This window comes from Hippoglossus stenolepis, chromosome 7 (genome assembly GCF_022539355.2).
Source record: "Hippoglossus stenolepis isolate QCI-W04-F060 chromosome 7, HSTE1.2, whole genome shotgun sequence".
Lineage (NCBI taxonomy): Eukaryota > Metazoa > Chordata > Actinopteri > Pleuronectiformes > Pleuronectidae > Hippoglossus > Hippoglossus stenolepis.
In genome coordinates this window covers 2,732,611-2,754,815 of record NC_061489.1, presented here as the reverse complement: position 1 = coordinate 2,754,815, position 22,205 = coordinate 2,732,611, and the positions used below count along the sequence as shown (strand labels likewise).

General features: G+C 45.3%; 1 protein-coding gene across 3 annotated transcripts; it reads left to right on the top strand.

Annotated features, from left to right (window-relative positions):
• The first annotated feature begins 1,135 nt into the window (after positions 1–1,135).
• Positions 1,136–20,068, top strand: pcdh10b (protocadherin 10b). Of its 3 annotated transcripts, none has more exons than XM_035162367.2 (5): positions 1,136–4,118; positions 5,182–5,240; positions 5,442–5,548; positions 15,123–15,485; positions 18,601–20,068. In XM_035162367.2, the coding sequence occupies exons 1-5, from the start codon at positions 1,770–1,772 to the stop codon at positions 18,618–18,620; spliced, it is 2,898 nt and encodes a 965-aa protein (XP_035018258.1). In that variant the 5' UTR covers positions 1,136–1,769; the 3' UTR covers positions 18,621–20,068. The 3 variants fall into 3 exon arrangements, with proteins under 3 accessions (XP_035018258.1, XP_035018257.1, XP_035018259.1); XM_035162366.2 differs by having other exon boundaries at positions 1,142–4,283; XM_035162368.2 differs by having other exon boundaries at positions 1,144–4,283; positions 15,123–15,280.
• The last annotated feature ends 2,137 nt before the right edge of the window (positions 20,069–22,205 follow it).

Genomic DNA, 22,205 nt, shown 5'->3' with positions numbered 1-22,205 from the left:
TCTTATTGCTCCGTATTGCTTTGTATGTTTTTAATAAGCATTTTAACATTTTCTAATATCAGTGTGAAAGTTGGTACCTTTGGTGGTACCTTTGACCTCTGACCTTCAGTTCTGTGTGTTTCTCTTTTTGTTTGAACATCTAAGGTTCCATAATAGAACTGATGAGGGCCATGTGATTCTGTGTAAGTCACTGTGGGGACCATGGGATAGTTTTATCAAATGTTTTATCCACTATACAGTAATATATCCAAATTATTTTTTTTGTTATTAATATTTTATTTTATTGTATTTCTATTGTTATTTTATTGTTCTTTAGTCAACTCTGGTTATTTTTTAATGTACTTTACAACTAAACATTTTTCAAACAATTATTTTGTATTTCAGCTTTTTGTCTGATAGTTTCAAAAATTATGTCCAGGATAAAAAGCTCAAATAAAATCAAACACATCTGGATGCCACTTCATGAACTTCACTGCATACAGTAGTTTGCTACTCTCACTGAAATCAATGCATCCTGTCCACTCCAGCCACGGGCACACGCATCATGTACACGGTCCTTGTATCGTCTTTAACTATTTGATCGTTACGCATGTAGCCACGGTCCTCGGTGTGAATCCCACCCTATATGTTCACACTGGCACCGCTAGGGGTCGCATGAAGTCCGCAGATGCGCCGCTCCCCTGACTGTCCCGCTGCCGTGTGGGGCACCGAGAGATAATAACCCAACTACTACTGGGTGTAATTATAGCGCACGGCCCTGAGAGCGGCGCATGGATGGCGAATGATTCACTGCATACATATCACAACATTTGCATGCATTAACCCGATTTACACGGCCTGTCCTGAGGCTCACACAACCCCGGCCACCAAGTCAACAAGTCCCCCCCCCCACACACACTCACTGTGATCACCCACCCCCTCATTAGATGATGGGCTTCGCATCACGGGGGCCAGGTGGGGACTGTGTCCAGGACGTGGCGGCTGAGGGGTTAAAGCTAATAAATGTCCGGCCTCTCTCCCTGTTTTCTCCAGCGTCAGGTATTCTAGAGAGAAGCCAGTCCCAGCTCGGAGGGAGGTGGAGAGAGGGAGAGAGACAGTGAGGGAGCCCATGGGCCGAGCGCACGTTGACAGGCAGCCCCGCCATCCAATCGGGAGAGAGCTATCAGCGTGATTTACAGCCGCGGGGGCTGAGAGAGGGAGGTGCGACGCGGGGGGAGGAAGAGAAAAAAAAAAAGCAAATTGTTGAGTGAACAGCATCAGTGGAGAGTGGAGTGGAGGAGACCGCAGTGAGGGCGCAGGCTGCCAAGAGGAGACACAGGCAGAACAAGAGGAAAGAGGCCAAGTCCGACATTTATCCACTGAAAGAAAAATGTTTTTCCTATTTTTCTAGTATGGATTATGGTTTCTTTTTCTCAACTCCTTCCCTGACTGCCTTCATCACTCCAGCCGCACCGCGCTTCACTGGAATGTGCGCTCTAGCTTCTCCGGGACGCAGCTGAACAACAAGACAGTGGAACAGTGGAGCTAGAATAGAGAAAATAAAATAAAAGCTCCATCAGTCATTTTAACTATTTCTTTGTTTTTACAAGATGCCTCTCTTTTAACGGGACAGATTTTTCTGGATGCCTTACGCGTTTTTGGAGACTTTTACGCATTTTTGAGACTTTTACATCCCGATTTAAATGTGATGGAAATTGACATTTTGTCCATTAACAGAGGATAACACGGTTTATGGTCTTTTCTACCCAAGTGCACTTGTTTTTCCGGCGATGATTGTGTTTGTGATTGTCCTGTGCATCACGGATGGAGTGCTCGCTCAGATACGCTACTCTGTGCCGGAGGAGGCGGACCATGGCACCTTGGTGGGGAATATCGCCGAAGACCTGGGACTGGACCTTACCAAACTGGCCTCTCGCCGGTTCCAGGTAGTGCCCAGCTCTCGCACGCCGTACCTGGAGGTGAACTTGGAGAACGGCGTCCTGTTCGTGAGCGAGAAAATCGACCGGGAGCAGATCTGCAAGCAGAGCGTCAGCTGCCAGCTCAACATGGAGGTGTTTTTGGAAAACCCGCTGGAGCTGTTTCGGGTCGAAATCGAGGTGGTGGACATCAACGACAATTCGCCCAGCTTCCCGGACACGGACATCACGGTGGAGATCTCAGAGAGCGCCACTCCGGGCACCCGCTTCCCCCTCGAGAGCGCGTTCGACCCGGACGTGGGCTCTAACGCATTACGCACGTACGATATCACCACTAACAACTTCTTTTACCTGGACGTGCAGACCCAAACGGACGGAAACAAGTTCGCAGAGCTGGTCCTGGAGAAGCCGCTGGACCGGGAGCAGCAGGCGGCGCACAGGTACGTGTTGACCGCGGTGGACGGCGGTCAGCCTCCACGGACTGGCACCGCGCTGCTGGTGGTCAAAGTGCTGGACTCTAACGATAATGTTCCGGTGTTCGACCAGCCCGTCTACACGGTGAGCCTCCCGGAGAACGCACCGGTGGGCACGCTGGTCCTTCAGCTGAACGCCACCGACCTGGACGAGGGACTAAACGGGGAGATAGTTTACTCCTTCAGTAACCACATCTCCAGCCGCGTAAAGGACTTGTTCAGCATTGATCCGCGCACCGGGCGCATCGAGGTGCGCACAGAGGTGGACTTCGAGGAGAGCGGCCTCTATCAGATCTTTGTCCAGGCCAAGGACCTGGGGCCAAACGCCGTGCCCGCGCACTGCAAAGTGCTGGTCAAAGTCAACGACTTGAACGACAATGCACCGGAGATCACCTTCAGCACCGTCACCGAGTCGGTGAGCGAGAAGGCGGCTCCCGGCACCGTGATTGCGCTGCTGAGTGTCACGGACCGGGACGCAGAGGAGAACGGTCAGATCAACGTGGAAATCCTCGGTGATGTCCCGTTCAAATTAAAATCCTCCTTCAGGAATTATTTCACCATCTTGACGGACGGGCCGCTGAACCGGGAGCTGGCGGAATCCTACTCGGTCACGGTGGTGGCGCGGGATAAAGGGACACCGTCGCTCACCACCAGTAAGTCCATCCGAGTCCAGGTGTCCGATGAGAACGACAACGCGCCCACTTTTACGCAGACCATATATGATGTGTATGTGACAGAGAATAACGTGCCAGGGGCATACATACACGCGGTGACGGCTCTGGACACGGACATCGGGCAGAATGCGCTCATCAGCTACTCCATATTAGAGTGTGACATCCAGGGCATGTCAGTCAAAACCTATGTGTCAATCAACGAGGAGACAGGCTATCTGTACGCACTCAGGTCCTTCGATTATGAGCAGCTGAAGGATTTCACTTTCATGGTCCAAGCCAAAGACGCGGGCACCCCGGAGCTCTCCTCCAACGCCACAGTCAAAGTCATCATCGTGGATCAAAATGACAATGCCCCGGTGGTGTTGGCACCCCTGGGGAAGAACGGCACAGCCAGGGAGCCCCTGCCCCGCTCAGCTGAGCCGGGATACCTGGTGACCCGCATAGTGGCCATGGACGCGGACGACGGCGAGAACGCGCGGCTCTCCTACAGCATCCAGCGAGGGAACGAGAATGGCATGTTCAGGATGGACTGGAGGACGGGCGAGCTCCGCACGGCGAGGAGGGTGTCGGTCAAGCGAGACCCCCACCAGCTCTACGACCTGCTGATCGAGGTGAGGGACCACGGCCAGCCGCCGCTGTCCTCCAGCGCCAGCGTGCTGGTAGTGCTGGTGGACAGTGTGGCTGAGGGCCACGGCAGCGGGGACAGGGGAGGCGCTGCCAAGGCCAAAGATGGCACCCTGGACCTCACCCTGATCCTCATCATCGCCCTGGGCTCCGTCTCCTTCATCTTCCTCCTGGTCATGATCGTGCTGGCCGTGCGCTGCCAGAAGGACAAGAAGCTTAACTTTTACACCTGCCTGACCAGCGACTGCTGCCTGAGCTGCAGCTCCTGCTGCTCTCAGCAGGGCCGAGCGCGCAAGAAAAAGCTCAGCAAGTCGGATATCATGCTGGTGCAAAGCGCTGTTAACGTGAGTGGACCCAGTTCAGCTCAAGTCCCCGTGGAGGAGTCAGGGAGCTTCGGCTCCCACCACCAAAACCAGAACTATTGCTACCAGGTATGTCTGACTCCAGAGTCTGCCAAAACCGACCTCATGTTCCTAAAGCCGTGTAGTCCCTCTAGGAGCACAGACACCGATCACAACCCGTGCGGGGCCATAGTCACAGGGTACACAGACCAGCAGCCTGACATCATATCAAACGGCAGCATTTTATCAAGCGAGGTAAGAGTCCCTCTCATACCTTACAGTTTAACTCCCCCTCCATCCAGAGACCCTCAGCATGTGTACAAAACCTGGTTCATACTCAGGATCTCACATCAAGTCTGCCTGTTTGAATCCATTCAGATGACAGATAGAAAATATGTTCCATCTCCAGTTCCTGATCCCCCCAGATCAACAGCAGGTCTGAGGAGTCTTTCATGAAGTGCTTATACAGAATGCTGCTGTGACTTATCTCAGGAAAAGCATAAAACAAACCCAGTGATTAGACCACTGGTTGCTGACATGTTGCCTTTAACAGTCCTCAGGGAGCTCAGCTGTGAAATAGTAATTATTGCATGATCATGTTTTGCTCCCATGTCTCTGAAATGATAAAAAAGCCAGAAAAGAAGATGAGAATAGGCGTAATGTATGGTGGGTCAGAGCTGCTGGCTGCTGTGTGTGTGCTGTGTGCTGTGCTGTGCTGTGTGTGTGTGTGTGTGAGTCCCCGGGGAGAGGAGTGTTTGCATTAAGCATACTGGTCACAATGTTGCTGAGTTGCACGAGAACAAAGATGCATCTCTTGGCGGTGCCAGCCTGAATCGGTGCACTACTTTATCTTGCCGCCCAGGCAACATATCTGTAGAGCCGTGCTCAATCCTCTGGTGTGTGTGTGTGGGGGGGACTCCTCAAACACACACTCCTCACCACATGTGAATGATGTGTGTAATGGTTGAGGGCTGAACGCAGCACAGGGCCATTTTACAGATAGCACCAATCAATGGCACTGTGTGGGTTGCATCATATCTGGTTGGAGGGTGGTGATGTTTTTTTGTCAGTTCTCTTGTTGTCTATGTGTTAATGATGTTACACAGGCTGTTGGAGTGACACACACTGACCCCCCCTCCCCTTTCTCTTTCAGACCAAACACCAACGAGCTGAACTCAGCTACCTGGTTGACAGGCCAAGACGTGTCAACAGGTAAATATGGAGAGAGATTCGGCCTGCAGCCTCTCTGGTGCTCGCAGTGTTCGGTCCACCTGTAAATACTCCTCTTATCTGTTCGTTCACTGGTCGATTCACTCTCTGACGAGGCTCTGGACGATGAGATGGGACCAGTGATATTAGAAAGGGGGTTTTAATCTCTGTAAAAACTTGATTCCGTGATGTCTTTGGTTTCAGCTCGGCGTTCCAGGAGGCCGACCTGGTGAGCTCCAAAGACAGTGGCCACGGAGACAGCGAGCAGGGAGACAGCGACCACGACGCCACTAATCGAGGCCATTCCTCCGGTAAGAAACTCCCTTTGCTTGGCTGGGTTTGTCTATGACGTGATTCTTTTTTTTTACGCCCCGCTATCAGTTTATTAATTTTTTTCCAAAGGGCCTATCAGTGACTGTCAGTCTTCTAAAGGACTGGGGTAGGCTTTGCTTATAAGCATGTGGTGTGGGGCCAGGAGCAATTTGCTGCCCATCTCTCCAGTGCTGAACTCTGGACTCCTCTCGCTCACATGCGGCTCATTGTGTGGGGCTGGGCAAATGAAAGCACTTTTTAATTATGGCGAGCATCACACATGGCTGAAGTCAGCATCATCTAAAAGCACTTCAGTGTGTCCGACAATCAGCTTTTATGATGAGGGCGTTGTACTTTAGTACGTCCTAATTTCTTTCCAGTGCCACCGTGGCTTGTGATTTCCTGTTACATCCCTCGAATAGAAGAATGAAAAGGGAGAAAATGTAAAGGTTAAAGCAGAATCCTGTAAGCCGCCTCTGAGAGCTCGCCTTTAATGTGTACATTAGGCGGCATCTCTTCTGACATGTAATGATTTAACGTCGGTGGGCAGAAAGCGAAACCCCGGCGCTGTGTGTTTGTAAATATGTGGCGGCGTTAATGAGGAGCCCCGCTCCCTGTGAGCTCGGTCACTCGGAGCTGGAGACCACTCGACGAGACGTGACAGGCTTTTTAATGAGGCCACGCTCGCACCGGAGTGCTGGGATGTGGACCAAATAGGTTGAGGCCGTAGCAAACAAAACAGGCGATTCATCCGTTCATTAGATTCATTAATGCATTAATTCATGCAGTTGTTCTCCGACTGCACTCCCTCTATCCCTCTCCATTCCCTTGCTTTCTCACTGACCGTATATCCTTCCGTGCCCATCCTTTTTTTCCCCTTTTTTAATCTTCCCTGTCTAAAGGAACCCATCCGAGGGGATACAATAGGGCCCCACTGAGTTATGAATGGTGGTTTTATGTCTTCATTCAGTGGCGGGGGCCTCTGTGGACGGACCCTGTCATCGTGTCTGGTCCTCGCAGTGCCAAATGAAGTTTTCCTGCCACTTCCACGGTTACTCCTGTAGACTGGCTGGGTGACACAGACATCAGTAAACAGAAACGCACAGAGCTGAACCCTCCTCACTGCCCCCACCCTCTTTTTTTTAGCTCTAATAAGCTCAGGTTTTTTCTTCTCCATCACTGTGGAGCCTCTTTACTCCTAATCGGGACTGAGCCAGCCAGCTCCTTTATTTGGATGGAGTTGTCCTATTTCGAGTGCATTAGCATTTCATGTCAACGCTGCCAGCCAGAGTTCATATTCGGTTTTCAATAGTCTCACTCTTTTACCCAAGTGGGGCTGGCTGGATATTCATCCTCGACTTTTGGTATCAATAACATGGAAATACTTTTCTAAAGCTTCATGTAGGAAAATACAAACCCTTTTTATCCTCCCACTGAATAAGTCAAAGTTGAGAAATGTTAGAGTTGTCAGTCTAAACATAAGCAGCTGACCTGATGAAAGAAAATCATACAAAACTATGAATAATATCCGTGCCAGCTTTTTGATTCTGTGAGTGATGGACGTCTTTTCAGGTTCAGTTTCCAAACACAGTTTGGCCTCTTTCAGCAGTGTGGCACCAGCAGCAGCTGCTGCATGAAGATGTAGTCCTGCTTCAAATACATCAGTGTTTTGTGTGTATAGAGAAAATCTGCCAGCCCTTATTTTTCCGTTTCTTTTTTTAAAAACAAAATAAGCAACACTGCAGCCCCCGGTCTCAACAAGACAGTCAAGTCTATTAGTGGAAACATTTTGAAAGATCGGATTGAAATTTAAATCAGGATCTTTCTGACTAAAGAATAATTCAACATGATCGTCAGACATAAAACATTAGCTGCTGGTACGATGCTACAGATTTTGACATTCTGTGCCACAGAGACGATAGCTGCTCTGCTAAATGCTGGAATCCACTGGAATCAAAAAGGGATTTTTTGATTCCAGTATAGTAAAAGTAACAGGGGTGGCTGTTGGCAGGAGGTAGAGCGGGTCGTCTACTAACCAGAATGTTGCGGTTCGATCCTGTGTGACTAAGTGCCCTTGGGCAAGACACTAAACCCCAAACTGTCCCTGACGGCTGTGCCGGCAGTGTGTGAGTGATGTGTGAGAAGGCATGTGAATGGGTTAGACTGTACTGTAATGTGCTTTTAGTGGTCATCAAGACTAGAAAAGATTTATATAAAAACAGACCATCTAGTTTGAAAGTTGTAGTTGATGTCCTTTCAGGCGAGAGATGAGGTTTTTAGTTCACACTGGTTTTACCTTTGTATCGCTACTGAGGCCGGAGAGCTGCTGTAAGTTCTGTCTCAAGTGTGTTGGACTGTTCATACAGATACGAAGCTTCGCCACGCCGTACATCCAGCTGGGATGCAGTGGTCAGAACGTCAGCAGCACGTCACCGCTGACTTTGAGTACCCTTGGCGTGGCGAGCGGAGTACAGTTACATTGCCGCAGCGTTATCACGCAGCTTAGTGCCTTTAAACAGATTATTTGCTGTGCATCAAGTCTTTGTTTGATTAGGATAATTGATAGCGTGGCTTAGTGTTCCGCCATTCTGCTCCAACAATGCTGGAAAAAGAACACAGGCTTTACTCCCTGTGTGCTAATTGAGTTTGTCAGCAGCGAGGGGCACACTCGAACTGTGTCAGTGTTTAATAAATGCTAATGTTAAATCAACGTGTCAATGTCATCCATCACGATGGCGTGTTAGCCTCTTCGCCTGACTTTGACAAGGGACTTTATGGATAGACCAGTGGAGGAGGGACGAGGGCTGGACGTTTTGCTTCCACTGAAACGTTTTCCTCCATATAATCAGATTTATAGGAGCACATTGGTTTTTATGTTACACTAAATTTGTTCTACAGAGAATTAAAGCATTATCATTACATACTGGCAGAGAAATACGGAGATAAGATTTGTTTGAATGTGTTTCCAACTGCTAAAAACAGGCCTCGCAGAGAAGGATGGTGCTGCTTACCCTCACTGCCCTATAATTTTCTGTTTTTGTTGCTGTTGTTGCTGTCGTGCCAACATTTCCAGGCTGTTTGCTCGCTTGTTCCCTGATCAAAAGCCACGAGGTTTATTTTCACATCAAGGATGCACCAGGAGTCCAGGAATCACCTGTAATGCACATATAAACAGGAAGCACAAACTCACGGGAACGTTTCTTTGTCTTTTTCTGTTCGATTCTGACCCATTTGAATCGTTTTGTATCCAATATGTGGAACAAACTCCTCGTTGGCCTGATCAGCGCAAAGGTTATTTTCAAGGCGTCGCAGTGTGCGGCGAAGAGCGACAGAGAGTGTGGGAGAGAGAGGGAGGATTTTCATTAAAGGTCGAATGCAGGATTCATCTGTCCACGTCCAATTGATCACTGTAAGCGGATGATTATTATATAAGTCTTTTCTTTTCATTTTCTTTATCCGTCATGCAGAAAACCATCAGATTAATTTATTTAATGAATATATTTGCTCCACACAGGTTCATTATTCACTGATTTAAAGATAAGATAACTGCGCTGTGGCCCTCTCCTGCTCCATGTGTGAACGGTCAGAGTGAAAACGTCACCCACTGCTGTGCTGCTGTGAGGGAGCAGAGACGACATGTTACACACTGTAAATGTTCCAGAGCACGAGCGGAGCAGGAGCGGGAAGGAGAAATAACTGACGGAGCCGCGGCGGTGCGAGCAGAGGAAAGTGTCACATGGTGCGCGAGTGCATAGAGCACGCACACACACACACACACACACACACACACACACACACACACACACACACACACACACACACACACTCTGAACTGTTTGGAGCGCAGGCAGGGATGGTTGTTATACACTGTGGCAGTTCAAAAACCTAGAGGGACCAAGCATATGAAAACCTGCAGTAGGTTACAACCGTTTATTTTTTTCCACCTGAAAACGACCAAAGGGATGATTAGTATTAACCTATTATTAAAGGCAGCATTTGTACAGGAAGGACTCTGTCCCCCTTCCTGTGCTGCTGCTCCCTGCCGTGTGCGGAGGCAGAGCGGTGATGAAGTGATGGCCCCGGGATTTTAGCGTTGGGGCGTTTTTTTAATGCAGCGAAAGTGGTGAGAAATGCATAAATATTGTATTTAGCATTATACATATTATAATTGCTGCATTTAATATTTCTATCACTCCTACAACCGCCACCATCCCTGTATGACCTGTCGATGTAAAATATTCATCACGTGCTATCACAGGGAAGGCCAGTCCTTTTCCTTGTAAACCTGTAAGTGCACGAGTGTCAGGTCTGCCATGCTTCCACAGAGACGCGTTCGAAGGCACTGAAAGTTATTTGTATTTTCATAAGAGCTCAATTTTAGCTCAAGGTGCTGCAGCCCAGAGTGAGAACATTGAATAGTAATAACTGATTCTGTCTCAGAGCCTGAAGGGATTCAGGTTATGAGGACCGACCGTGGTGGAAGAAGTAATTGACTTGAGTAAGAACAGAATATTTCTGCTTTCAAAATGATCCCATTAAGCTGAATTATGAACCGTTAAGTACATGTCCATCAACTGCACTTTCACTCTCGTGGTCATATTTATTGACTTCGAGATATACTGATGTAAAATGTAAAAAAACAACCTAGAATATGCCTAAAACCTTGTATTTCAATTACATATGAAAGTTCAATGTAACTTTATAACATTAGTTCAATATAAAGGGTCATATTTCATGAGAGGTTTTATATCATGTTGAGTTAGTGTGAATAAATCAAATAACTTGAGTGATTTCATAAAACTGTGTTTAATGTATATATTTATGGATATGATTAACTTTATTTAATCAAGTATTTGATTTATTCACACTAACTTAACATCATAGAAAAAAACACTTTGTTAAATGTTACCCATTACATTGAATTTATGAAATAAAGAAACATGGAAATGTAATATGTAAATGAAATGCATAAAGTCAACGTTTTAGGCATAATTTTCTTTTGAGTGTGTGAATACAACATCAGTATGCAAAGGAAAGAATTCTGTAAATGCATTATACAGTTATAGATGTTCCCTCTTGTGTACTGTACATATATTTTCCTTCTTACAGATATTCAAGTCAATCAATCGGATTTTAAAGCCCAAATCCCTATTTGTCTCTTAGGGCTTAACAAGGTGCAACCTCCTCTGCCCTTCACCTACGACTAGAGTGAGGACAAAACTAAATAAAACACCCTCCGATATACAGGTGAAAAGTACGTAGAGAGGTCCAAATGTGAGGGATCCCTCTTCCAGGATGGACAGAGGTGCAATAGAGGTCACTTGTATCAGAGCACTTCAACAAAATAACAATATCTGTCAACTTTTATAAGAAAAGACAGTGAAGTAAAATAGCTGAGGATTATTTTGAGGTAGACTACAGTTCTTGAGAAATAGCTTCCTAATTGTTTTACGTAGCTTCTTAATTGTTTTACTTGATAAGTAATATTTCAATAAAATGAGCAATTGACTTGATTTTCAGGTGGAGAAATAGTGACCTGTATTTGATTATATTCAGAACCAGGAGCTGATATGGGAAAGAACCTCGGACCCAATTAAAAAAAAGAACCAGTTCCAGGCTTTTCGGACTGTTTGTGTTGCAGGTGTAATGTTGAACTGTAGAGTTGTCTGTGGTGCGAGTTAAGGGTCATTTCATTCATTCTGGGATGGGCATTTTTCCTGGTAAATGAAATCACAGTGGAATTAAAGTGCTCCTCATTTGCTGCGAGGCCCTGCAGCACCACTTCTGCAGCCCGGGGAGTCACCTCAGGGGCCCCATCTCCAGTCCGGCTACATTGTGTAAAGTACATATTATCAATATAGCCAGTGTCACGCACTTGGAGAAGATTGAGTCAAGACGCTTATCCAATTTCTTACCCCCCACCCCCCGACAACCCCCTCCGTCCCAATCCACTCCCATCTCTCCCCGCTGCCGTGATGAATTCCTCCTTAGGCCTGCAGTTCACGTTATCGCCGTGGTAACAGCTCGCTGATCAGTAATTCATTTTTTCAGACCTCTGCATACCAATTACCAAATGAAGGTTATTATCGAGACTTTGCCGTTTGCCCCCCGTGCGAGCGCCGTGCAGAATGCCAAGATGAGATGAGGCGTCGGAAGTAACGAGGGGTCAGCACGCCTCAAGAGCGCCCCGCCCCCCTCCTGCTCGCCGTCTCCCCGCTGGCCTCTTCACTTGTGTTTGGCTTAGCGTGATGCGTGTTGACACAGTTCTTTTACATGGGAGCGGAGGGCAGAGGATGCCGCGGCCGGGCCGAGCCTCGCAACCCATGATGAATGAGCTCTGAGAATATGGCTGGAAATTGATGTAGTGGAGAGATAATTGTATCACCCACAACCTTTATAGATATGTAAAGCTCGGCCCGGCCTCCGTGTGTGTGTGTGTTACAGCTGAGATGTTTTTATCTGTCTGATTTGATAGACGCTGTCTAATGTTCATGGGGAACATCTAATTTAGCCAAAATGTCAAGAAATATCAAGATGTGTTGATTTGGCTTTATGACTGAAATTACCCTGCGCTTCCCTCTCTCTCTGTCTTTTCTTCTCTCGCTCTCTCTCTCTCTCTCTCTCTCTCTCTCTCTCTCTCTGTGTGACAGTCTTATCTCTCTGGCTGAGTCTAAATGCCATTTCCCGTTCCCATTTTGAGAATTAACACAGCATCCATTTTGTAATGGAAGCAGAGCTCCGTGTCCAACTTCGCTTAGTTTCTTTGTTTATTTCGCTGCTCACATCGTTCTGCTCCCTGTGCGTTCAGGTGCACTCATGGCGTGGGTCTGCGCCCCGGCGTGCGTTCTGGTCGCGTCCCCCATCAATTCCAGCACTGTGTTGTTTCCTCCGGTGGACGAGGCCATATTAAAACGTAATGTGATGGTGTATTTATGGCATGTTGGTTAATATTTAATAAGAAACCCTCTCCTCTCGATAGGAGACTGGGCACTTTTCCAAGCTGTTAGTGATGGCAAGCCAAATTAATCCGCTTTGTAACAAAGCAAATTCCCCGTTTGCTGACTGCTACAGACACACACACCACAACACGCACTCACACACTGCTTAGTGAGACGGCAGCAGTCTTAGCCTGATCAGTCTGTATTCAGGGGGATTAGCAGCAGATAGCTCGAGCTGGACAGTACAGATTTTAGCCCCAAACAGCGACTCAGACGCACACACACAACGAGCAGATGTAGGCTGCAAAAAACATGCATACACAGGATCTAAGCCCCAGTGCAAAAAACATATGGGCCGATGAAAACACAATTTGGCTTAAGGCTTACACTCGGCCTAAATAGCTGTGCCGAACGGCTAATGTTCCTACTAACTCTGTCCCCTTTAACTCTGCTCCCTTTGCCCTCTGACAGGAGGTGCTTTTCTCCCAGACAAATTCCTGCCATTAAAAAGCCTCACAAATAATTAGTGCACATGAAAGTGAAGCACGCTCAAACTGGTTTTCATTTGTACCTGCAGCCCGCCTTTCATGGAGGACAATGGGTTTTGAAAAGGGGCCGAGCCTGACGGATACTGAGGGCCTGGGACAGGGGCAGGCTGGTAATCTAATACTATTGAGTTTGTGGTTTGCTTCATCTAACGTCCTGGCTAAAAGGGAGCATGAGCAGTTTGCTGGCGAGGGCTTTGAAGACTGCTACAGGCACACGCACACACACACACACACACACACACACACACACACACACACACACACACGTGCGGTTGCCTTGTCGTATAAATTCCATCAAGCCATTTCATTGTTTTCACATGTTTGGACGTAGAAGCTGCAGGTCACACACACACATCCACTGACCTGTGATGTTCTGTGTCTGATTAAAGATTACATTTGAATAGTAAAGTCTGGTAAAGATTCTATATCTTTGTTTGGTGCTTGGACACATTAATGTCCCCATGTGTCCTTTTTCTGGGACTTTGTAAGATTCACTTGCACGATAAAGAGCTGGAAAGTTAATTTGTATGTACACGACCACAACACTGGAACTAAAAGGGAATAATCAAAATATGACAGACACTAATCCTTTAAAAGGTTTACACCTCAGTGACCTTAATATTTCTAAAATCCAGGCTGTGGGGCTGCTTGGAAAATAAATCTTTTACCTTACATAATATCACATCTCCTATTTTGATGGCTCCTCTGAATAAATGTGCCATTTGATTAATTGTTTTGTTTTTCATCATAAATCATTTTAGGAGTTTAGAGAATGGGAGACTTACTGGTCTTTAGAAGCTGGGGCGCGAGCGGGCGTGTGGGCTCCCTACTGACCCACCAGTTTCTCCCACTCTCTCCATTTTGTATGAATTATTTCATATTAGTAATTAGGTCATGGGTTGGTTTGACAAATAGAAAAGTTTAGCAATGATGCCTCCCAATTACTTGGCTTGGATCTGTTTTTCAGGCTATACATATCCCAAAGCTCTTTCATTCAAATTCATAAGAATCTGTTTCCTGTGGTTCTATGAAACATAATCACTTCACCTTTAAAAGTCCAGTATGAAACAAATACTTTTCACTCACACAAAGGAAAAAAAAGGTCCTTAAACTCAGGACAGCGCAGAGCTCAGCGTGAGCCTTGACAACCGTTTCAGGGCCATTTAGTCCATTTTTTATTATTTAACAACAAAAATGTTTCTTAAAAATCTGAAATAAATGGACCTTGTGTCAATGGGAACTGCACTGGGAACTAGTGTAATTACAGCATCAGTAATTAACAACGTGGGGCTGAAATACAGTCATTCTCCTTCTGATTTAAACAGGTCAAGGTTGAACTAACTCACAAAATAGTTGAAAACATGCAAAACGGGAGAAAGAGGCTGCACAACAAAAAATCTTAATGTAAAATGTCCCCACATGAGTTCACAATCTCACATAGTATCAACAAGACGCTTTCTGTGTTTCAGTTAAATACTTTGTTTCTCTGCCTCCTTTTTAATTATCCCTCACATTGTCTGTGCTTGTGTCACAGCCTCTGTATTAAATAACACTGTTTCACCAACTAGCTGACTCGTCTACAGAAATGAACAAACTGGCTCGATGTTATTCTCCTCGGTCAATACGAACTCAGATAAATTGCAGATATAATTTGTGCTTTCATAAAAAGACCCAAGTGGAGGATTCTATATGTTCCATATATATCATATGCTCTTTATTTAAACTGTAATGTAAGTCGGTAAGCAGCGAGTATTTATTGTTAAATAAAGATTATAGAAGTAAAAAGTAGCCCTACGTGTTCCCACTGCACATGTACCATCAAATACTGACTTGTGTGTGTGTGTGTGTGTGGGAGGCTTACATATTAAATAAGTTCAAACAGAAAAATCCTGACTCGAGGAATCAAAGACCAAGTTGCATAAGTACATAACAGCTAAAGTCTTACAGGAGATACTTTGGATGGATTTGTGTTTGTCTGCATTTTTGTGTTTTCTTTTTGTTTCGACCGTCTTGCTTGTTCCAGAAATACTTGCGACCTCCAACACTTTTTCCATTTCTCTTTTCTCTCTCCCTCCCCTGACGTGCAGGTGCTGATCTGTTCTCTAACTGCACGGAGGAGTGCAAGGCCCTGGGCCACTCAGATCGCTGCTGGATGCCGAGCTTCATGCCCTCCGACGGGCGCCAGGGTCCGGACTACCGCAGCAACCTCCACGTGCCTGGCATGGACTCTGTCCCCGACACAGAGGTATTTGAAAGCCCAGAGCAAACGGCCGATAAGTCATTCTCCACCTTTGGCAAAGAGACGCCTCTCAGTCATCAACACCAACACCTCCATCACCACCATCTTCTCCAAAACCATCACGTCAGACACCACCACAGCTCCCTAGAGAGGAAAGAGTTGGAGGCATTTCTGCCTAGCTCCAGAACACCTTGTAACCCAGCTCATTTAAGTGAGTATTGTGTTTTCGCTCGGGCCCAAGCGCCCGCCCCTGATCTCCCTGATCTGCTGATCGAATTAGGTGGGAAAAAAAAAGATTCCAAATTCAATTTTCTCCCCAGATTGGCTGGAAGAAGGAATGCATGAAATTCATTTCAGCTCCGACCTTTCTCAGCCCTCTTGTCAGGGTGTTTAACTAACTCTTCCCTCTTTGTTAAGCATCTCCATTATGTGTGACTGTGATGATCTTATTTATCTCCTCACCTACCATTTCACTTCACTACACACACACACACACACACACACACACACACACACACACACACACACACACACACACACACACACACACACACTCACACACACATAAACCTCCAGCACCGACTGGCCTGTGGGCCTTCCCAAATGAAACATGCCAAAAGCAATTATGATCTATACGGTTGCTTTGATGTGGGTGGAGATGTTAGCATTAAGGAAGCTCTGTCTCATTATGGAATAAAATGGCTGCCCGTAATATAGACACTGGCCCTCTCACTATGCCCAGCAATGAAAAATGTCTGTTTTTAATCAGCGGAGGAGAACGGCAGGCAGCGAGCTTAGCATCTCATTCTCATTCGACAGACGTCATTGCGTTGGAGCTGAGGATCAAAAAAACGTTTTAGATAATTGAGAAGAGGAGGGGGAAAAAGGAAAAAAAAAGAAGGGAAAAGTCACATTTCCCAAGGAATTACTCTTTCTTAACTCTCATTCAAAGGCCACAAAGAGATACATCCTCAATCACTGCAATTTAGTGATAATGCTTAATTATAATTTTGTCAAGCGGTGCCTGAAGAGGCCCCTTCTCTCATCGTCTCACACAGCTAGCTGGAATTATCAGACTGTCAGAGCCCCGCTGCTTCCCGAGCGCCATCATTTAAAACCACAGCGTGCTGTTCGGAACAGCAGGGAAAAAAAAGCCTTTTTTTCTCTTAATTAATGTTTTATTCATTCGCTATGTTTTCCTTTTTTATCCTGAATCAAAAAGTTATGTCGAACAAGGACCTAATTGCTTACATCAGAATGTCCATGTTCTAGCGTGGCGCTTGCAGCGTTGTCTAATCATGTTTGTGACTTCAGTGTCACAGTGTGTCTGAGTTATAGATGTTTTCTCAAACCGTTACATTTTTTAATTTGATTATAAATACAAATCTTTCCTACACATGCACAACCTTATTATTATTATTATTTTTATTTTACAGATTTACAGATTTACAACCACAATTCGAGCCAAACAGGTTGTGGGTGAGACTGTATTCAAAATGATGAGGAATTACAGCAATAATGTCATTTCAATTGTGCAAGATGAGCACTTAGACAGAAAATATAAATGCATAAAAACATCGATCGACTATAACAGTGGTGATTATTTAATGTGACACTGCTTAAGAGGAATCATATGTCAGCAATTGAAAAATTCTAATGAAAATCAGTCAGGTATAACAGCTGTGGTGATGTAAGCCTGTGTTGTTTGATGACAAGCATATAACACTGTCAAATGGAATATATATATATATAAAAACAGTCAGTCAGGCTAATGATATAATAAAGCATAGGGACATTGCTGTGGCGTGACTATGCATATTTCACAGTGAAAGGATTTCATGAGTCTGAACGGCTCAAAAACCTTGTCTGTCCCAAAAGCTCCGGGAAATGAAACAAAACCTCTCAGGCTAAAACGATGCTATTTAAAACCGCAGTGACAGACACAGTGTAAAACTGTGTGTAATTTAAACTTAGTTTTTTACACTTTGCAGCCTCAGCTTGACGGACACCGTGTTTCTTTTGCGTGCTGCTCTCTACAGTTACCATGGAGGTGCTTATTATGCGCTTATGATGCAGCACTCGAAGTGAAGGGCTCGCAATATTGCTGCGTTTCCCAGGAACGCCGCCACTCATTCCTCTCTCAAAGTAGATTACTGTGGGCCTTATGCTAATGAATGTGGGGGCAGCAGTGTGTGTTTGTGTATGTGTGGGTGGGTCGGGGGCTGCTTGGGCTGGGGGGAGGATAAAGCCAAAGAGGGAACAACAGTCAGAGGAGAAGGAGAGGAGAACAGGGGGAGGCCTGGGGTGGAGGAAGGGATAGAATGATGATACAGGCTGAAGCTCCTTAATCTGATCAAGTCAGCCACTGATACACAGAGACTCTTTGTCCTGGGACCCGCAGGCCCGGACCTGGACCCGGCCCGGGGTCGACGCGAGGGTGGAGTGCAGGGGTGGTGGGAGAGGGGTGGGGCTAGTGATAGTCGGAGCCCACAGTGATTACCGTCATCAAACTCAGACAACATTGAGTCGGGGAGGGAGGGGGGGAGGTTACATCTCGGCCTCCCTCTTTTGTTGCTGCCCTAAATAAACTTGCCGTGAAATGCACCCACAGTCCAATGGCACCATTCTCATAACAAGACCCCCCCCCCTCCTTCACATACATGGTCACACGCATATTATCCACGAGCCATTTCACAAGAAAGAACGGTGACGGCCAAGATGAGAGACGTGACACTTCCTACCCCTGCATGTGTGAACCCACAGATTTTGTGTGAATGAGGCCATTTAAGCCATTTTGTTTTCAGTCATCCATCAGACAAACCTGACACTCGTACACTCACTCTTTTTCACACATGAACTCCAAAGCATGTACACACAATAGGGTCCGGACTTTTTCCAATATTTCCAAGTTGACGTCCTCGTTGGTGCCTCGTTCCTTTTTTCTTCACCCTGAAACATTTGTTTTCTATTTGTTTTTATCGTTTCGTGTCCGTGGTGAATTCCAAACGTCATCAACCACGCCCATTCGCTTGTGGTGAATCGTCCGGATCATCCCCTGCTTTAATCTCCCATTGGCTTATTCAGACTTTATCCCAAGGTTTTATTTGGGGGCTGGAAGGAGAAACTCCAGATAATATCCGCAGCAGCTGACTCAGAAAAATACGTTCTCACTTATAACCCCTCCAGAAAATTTCAGAAGATTATCCAAAGTTCAGTGCATGTCTGAAAGCAGCTACACACACACTCTCTCTCACACACACACACACACACACACACACACACACACACAGAGCTAACCATTTTGTGTTTCTCTCTACTTCTTACAGCGAGGAAAAGGGTTTGCTAGCTCCTTCCGCGTGGACATATCGGAAACCGCGTGACTTTGCACAATCACTCCCTGATGACCAAGGCTGTAAAAAACAACAACAAAAAAAACCAAGAAGCATTAAGTTTTCAACCCATTTAACCCTCCCCTCCCTCATCCCTCCTCACCCAGCAAAAAAAATCTATAAAAAAATAAGAATAAATAAAAACACACTACAACACACAAAATGTGAAACCCCACCCCCCTGCCCCTTTGAGGAACTTAGAGTTCCCACCTTTCTGGAATTCCTTGGATCACTGCCGGGCTTTGGAGGCACCCCTCTCTCGGGAAGAGGAGACACGGAGGAGAGGGGGTGGGACAGATGGGTGCGGGCAGGTAGACGGATAGCCTTATACTGGGAGGACCCCCATTGTCTCAGCGGGACTGAGAAACAAACAGAGGAGGAGGAAGGACAGCGGTGACGGAGAGACGAAACTGTTCCCTGGTCTCGTGCCGTTCCTTTTCCAATCTGCGTGTGCCTGTTTACAGCACGGATGTGTACGTCTCTGAGGGAAACGTTACCACATGAGGACCGGATGTGTATACTGAAGACAAACTGAAATGACAGCCACACAGAGAAACCGCCACTGAGCCCTTTAGGCATTTGTACTCGCAGAGAGACGCCAAATTGTACAGGAGAATCTTTGTGCATTTCAAAATGCAATACCACAGTTTTAGAATTTTCTATTCTGTTTATGTGGTCAGGTGTCTCTATTCTGATCTACTTCAAACTTTGTAAGAAAAGATTGTGGGCAGGATGTATTTTTATTTATGTATTTTTTTTTTTTATTCTGAGTTCTTTTCATTTCGTTTTTGTTCTTTTCTGCATTGGATTTGGTCTGTTCGCCATATCGTGGGCTTGGACAGTGTTTGGCCTGCACTCTTCTGATTCTGAGGTGTCAAGTAGTTTCTATCATGTGTGAGAAGTGTTTACTGTACTCTTTTAAAAGTTTCAAGCTGAATATAAAACTATATATAAATCCATCTATATCTACTTGTTCTGAAGGCGTGCTATCCATTTGGTTCCACGCTCTGATTCAGAGGTTTGACTCCTGGTTAAAAACCCTGATGAAGGTTGTTCTTTTATTTTTATTTTCCCACTGGGAGACATAAAGAGAGACAGAGGTTCTCATTGTTTGACATTATTTCATTCTTTTTTTTTTTTGTTTCCACTTTTGGATATTGATAAAGATTATGTCTATAAATAAAAAGAAGGTAATAATTTAGATTGAAATCAGTGGTAATTTTGTGTCATTGTAACCAAAACTTTAAGGGTACATTTATAAGGAAACAGGACAATAACGAGGCCAAATGCAGAGGGTGTTGTACACAAATGCAGTTGGAAAGCAGTCGACACACATTTCTTTCTCACACATTACAAACACAAACACACCAATATGCCAACAATAAACGGAAACAAATGGTGAAAAGGAAGGTCTCATGTCCTTTATTTTGAAGCATTTCGTGGTCGTAGAAGGGAAAGTCTGATTAGTGGTGATTCACATCTCCATAAGTAAAATGAGTAACTGTCCCGGGTCGCCAGGTCTGCATCGCTCCCGAACATTACAGGTCCTTCTGTGAATGAAGTTGCACAATTGCAAATGGTCAATTATCTGTATTTATGTGTAACTTTTCTCGTCTGGATGGCAACTCAAAGCACTTTACAGTATACTATTAACCCATTCACACTCACATTCAGACAGGCACACAATGCCAGACCCGAAGATATTTAGGATCAGTATCTTGCCCAAGGACATGCAAGTGGAATGGGGGAGACTGAGATCAAACCACCGACCCTTTGGCTATTGGATGACCCGCTCCACCTCCTGATTACTTTCAGCGGTGGAAAGAAAACTTGGCTGTTTTACAATTTTGAGTTTTATGTCTGTTAGTTTCGTTTTAAACATGACTTCTATTCCTTATTGAGATAGAATCAAGATTTTACCTACATGGAATATAAAAGTTCAGTCAGACAACTCACGTTCAAATGTTTATTGGCGCCTAGGCTCCGACTTCATCACTCCTCCAGATATGTTTACATACATACAGAAATGAATTTTTTGTCTTTTTTTAAATGTATTTTTTTTAGCTTTTTATTATTTTTTATTTGGAGAGGACAGAGAGCAAGCTGTGAAAGGGGGCATATTTAAATATTTGTTCCAGATTACCACAAACATTAATTTCATTCATACATTCCAACCTCCCTTCCATAATTTTACAATCCTATCTTTCTCACATTTAGAAGTAACGTTTGGTCTTGATTCAATTCTTAAAGCTGAGGGCATCTCTTCACTCGTATACATGCGCTCATGCTTCTTAATTCATGTCACTGAGCTGTCGTGGCGTCTTCAGCCTGTAACAGTGGGAGGATGTGTTCACTCTCATTAACTCTCAACAACAAATGAAGTTGTGCAGGAATGTCGACACTGTGGTCGATATGAGGCAGATTATGCGCATGAAAAATCAGCCGTGGCACCGGGGCAAGGCTCTTTGGGCTGAAAAGAAAAACACGTGGCCCACTTTTATTACAGGCCTATACTTGTCATTTGGGTTTATATGGTGGAGGAGTTAAAAACTGTAAACCTTGTACAAATTGATATTTCATTTGGAGCCTGATATTTCATTTGGAGGCAGCAGGTTTAAAAGCCTTTGGGCTGCAAAAAAAAAACACAAAAAACCTTTAATTCTTTCCAGCATTGCTACTGGAGAGAATTGATTGAGCCGAGAGATGAACTAATATGAGCATGAAATTAACATTTGTATTTACATCCCCAAAGCGTGGTAATGGTGGACATGACACCTCAATCAAGGAAAGATCATCTTTATCGTCCCTCCCTGTCTCCTCTGTCGTGTCGACACACATTCTGTAATCCTTCTTTTATTTTACATCAGCAGTGTAGATTTAGGAGAGCTTGTGTGTTTTTATCTGTCTGAAGAAGATGTTGCAGCTGTAATCCGAGGTAGATTAGGGTATTTACAGATGGCGATGAACCAATAACGCGGCAGAGTTCAGATACACACGCTAAATCAGCTATAGTCCTGCTTAATCTTCCAGTACATGCTGAATATTCATTGATTTGTTAATGCGACCGAAACAAAAGCCTTAAGTCTTTGTTGATGCGCACTATAAATATTACAAGCAAACAGGGGGGAGGGATAAGCAGCACCTATGAAATGTCTCTGTTTCTCTGTCTGTTTTTGCAGCCTCAGAATTCTATTCCAATGTTAAACACAGGAAGACAAATAGCGAGCGGTGGCGGCGTGAACCGTCGGCCCCGAGCCCTTTTGTTGCTGCGTAATGAGGGCAGAGCTATCGGAGCAGCACCGTTTAGATTGAGGACGAAAAGTTGAACGGAGAGCAAGCGCGGTATAATCATATCTATTTTCTTGTTAAATGGAAGCTATTATGTTTGACCTCCACTCGACGCTAATCTCTGTCACAAACCGAAAAGTTTTAATTTCCATGTGCGTTTATGCACGCCAGGCGCCAAATGAGAAAAACTATTAGACTATAATGAAAGATAATTTAAGAACAAAAAAGACGAAAGAGAGAGAGAGAGAGAAGGA

What these genes read in the sequence shown, in the direction of transcription:
- pcdh10b (XM_035162366.2), top strand. Translation starts at nt 1,770, where the DNA reads ATGATTGTGTTTGTGATTGTCCTGTGCATCACGGATGGAGTGCTCGCT. An exon ending in GCAGCATTTTATCAAGCGAG is followed by an intron (nt 4,284 to 5,181) that starts GTAAGAGTCCCT and finishes TTTCTCTTTCAG; the next exon opens with ACCAAACACCAACGAGCTGA. An exon ending in TTGTAACCCAGCTCATTTAA is followed by an intron (nt 15,486 to 18,600) that starts GTGAGTATTGTG and finishes TACTTCTTACAG; the next exon opens with CGAGGAAAAGGGTTTGCTAG.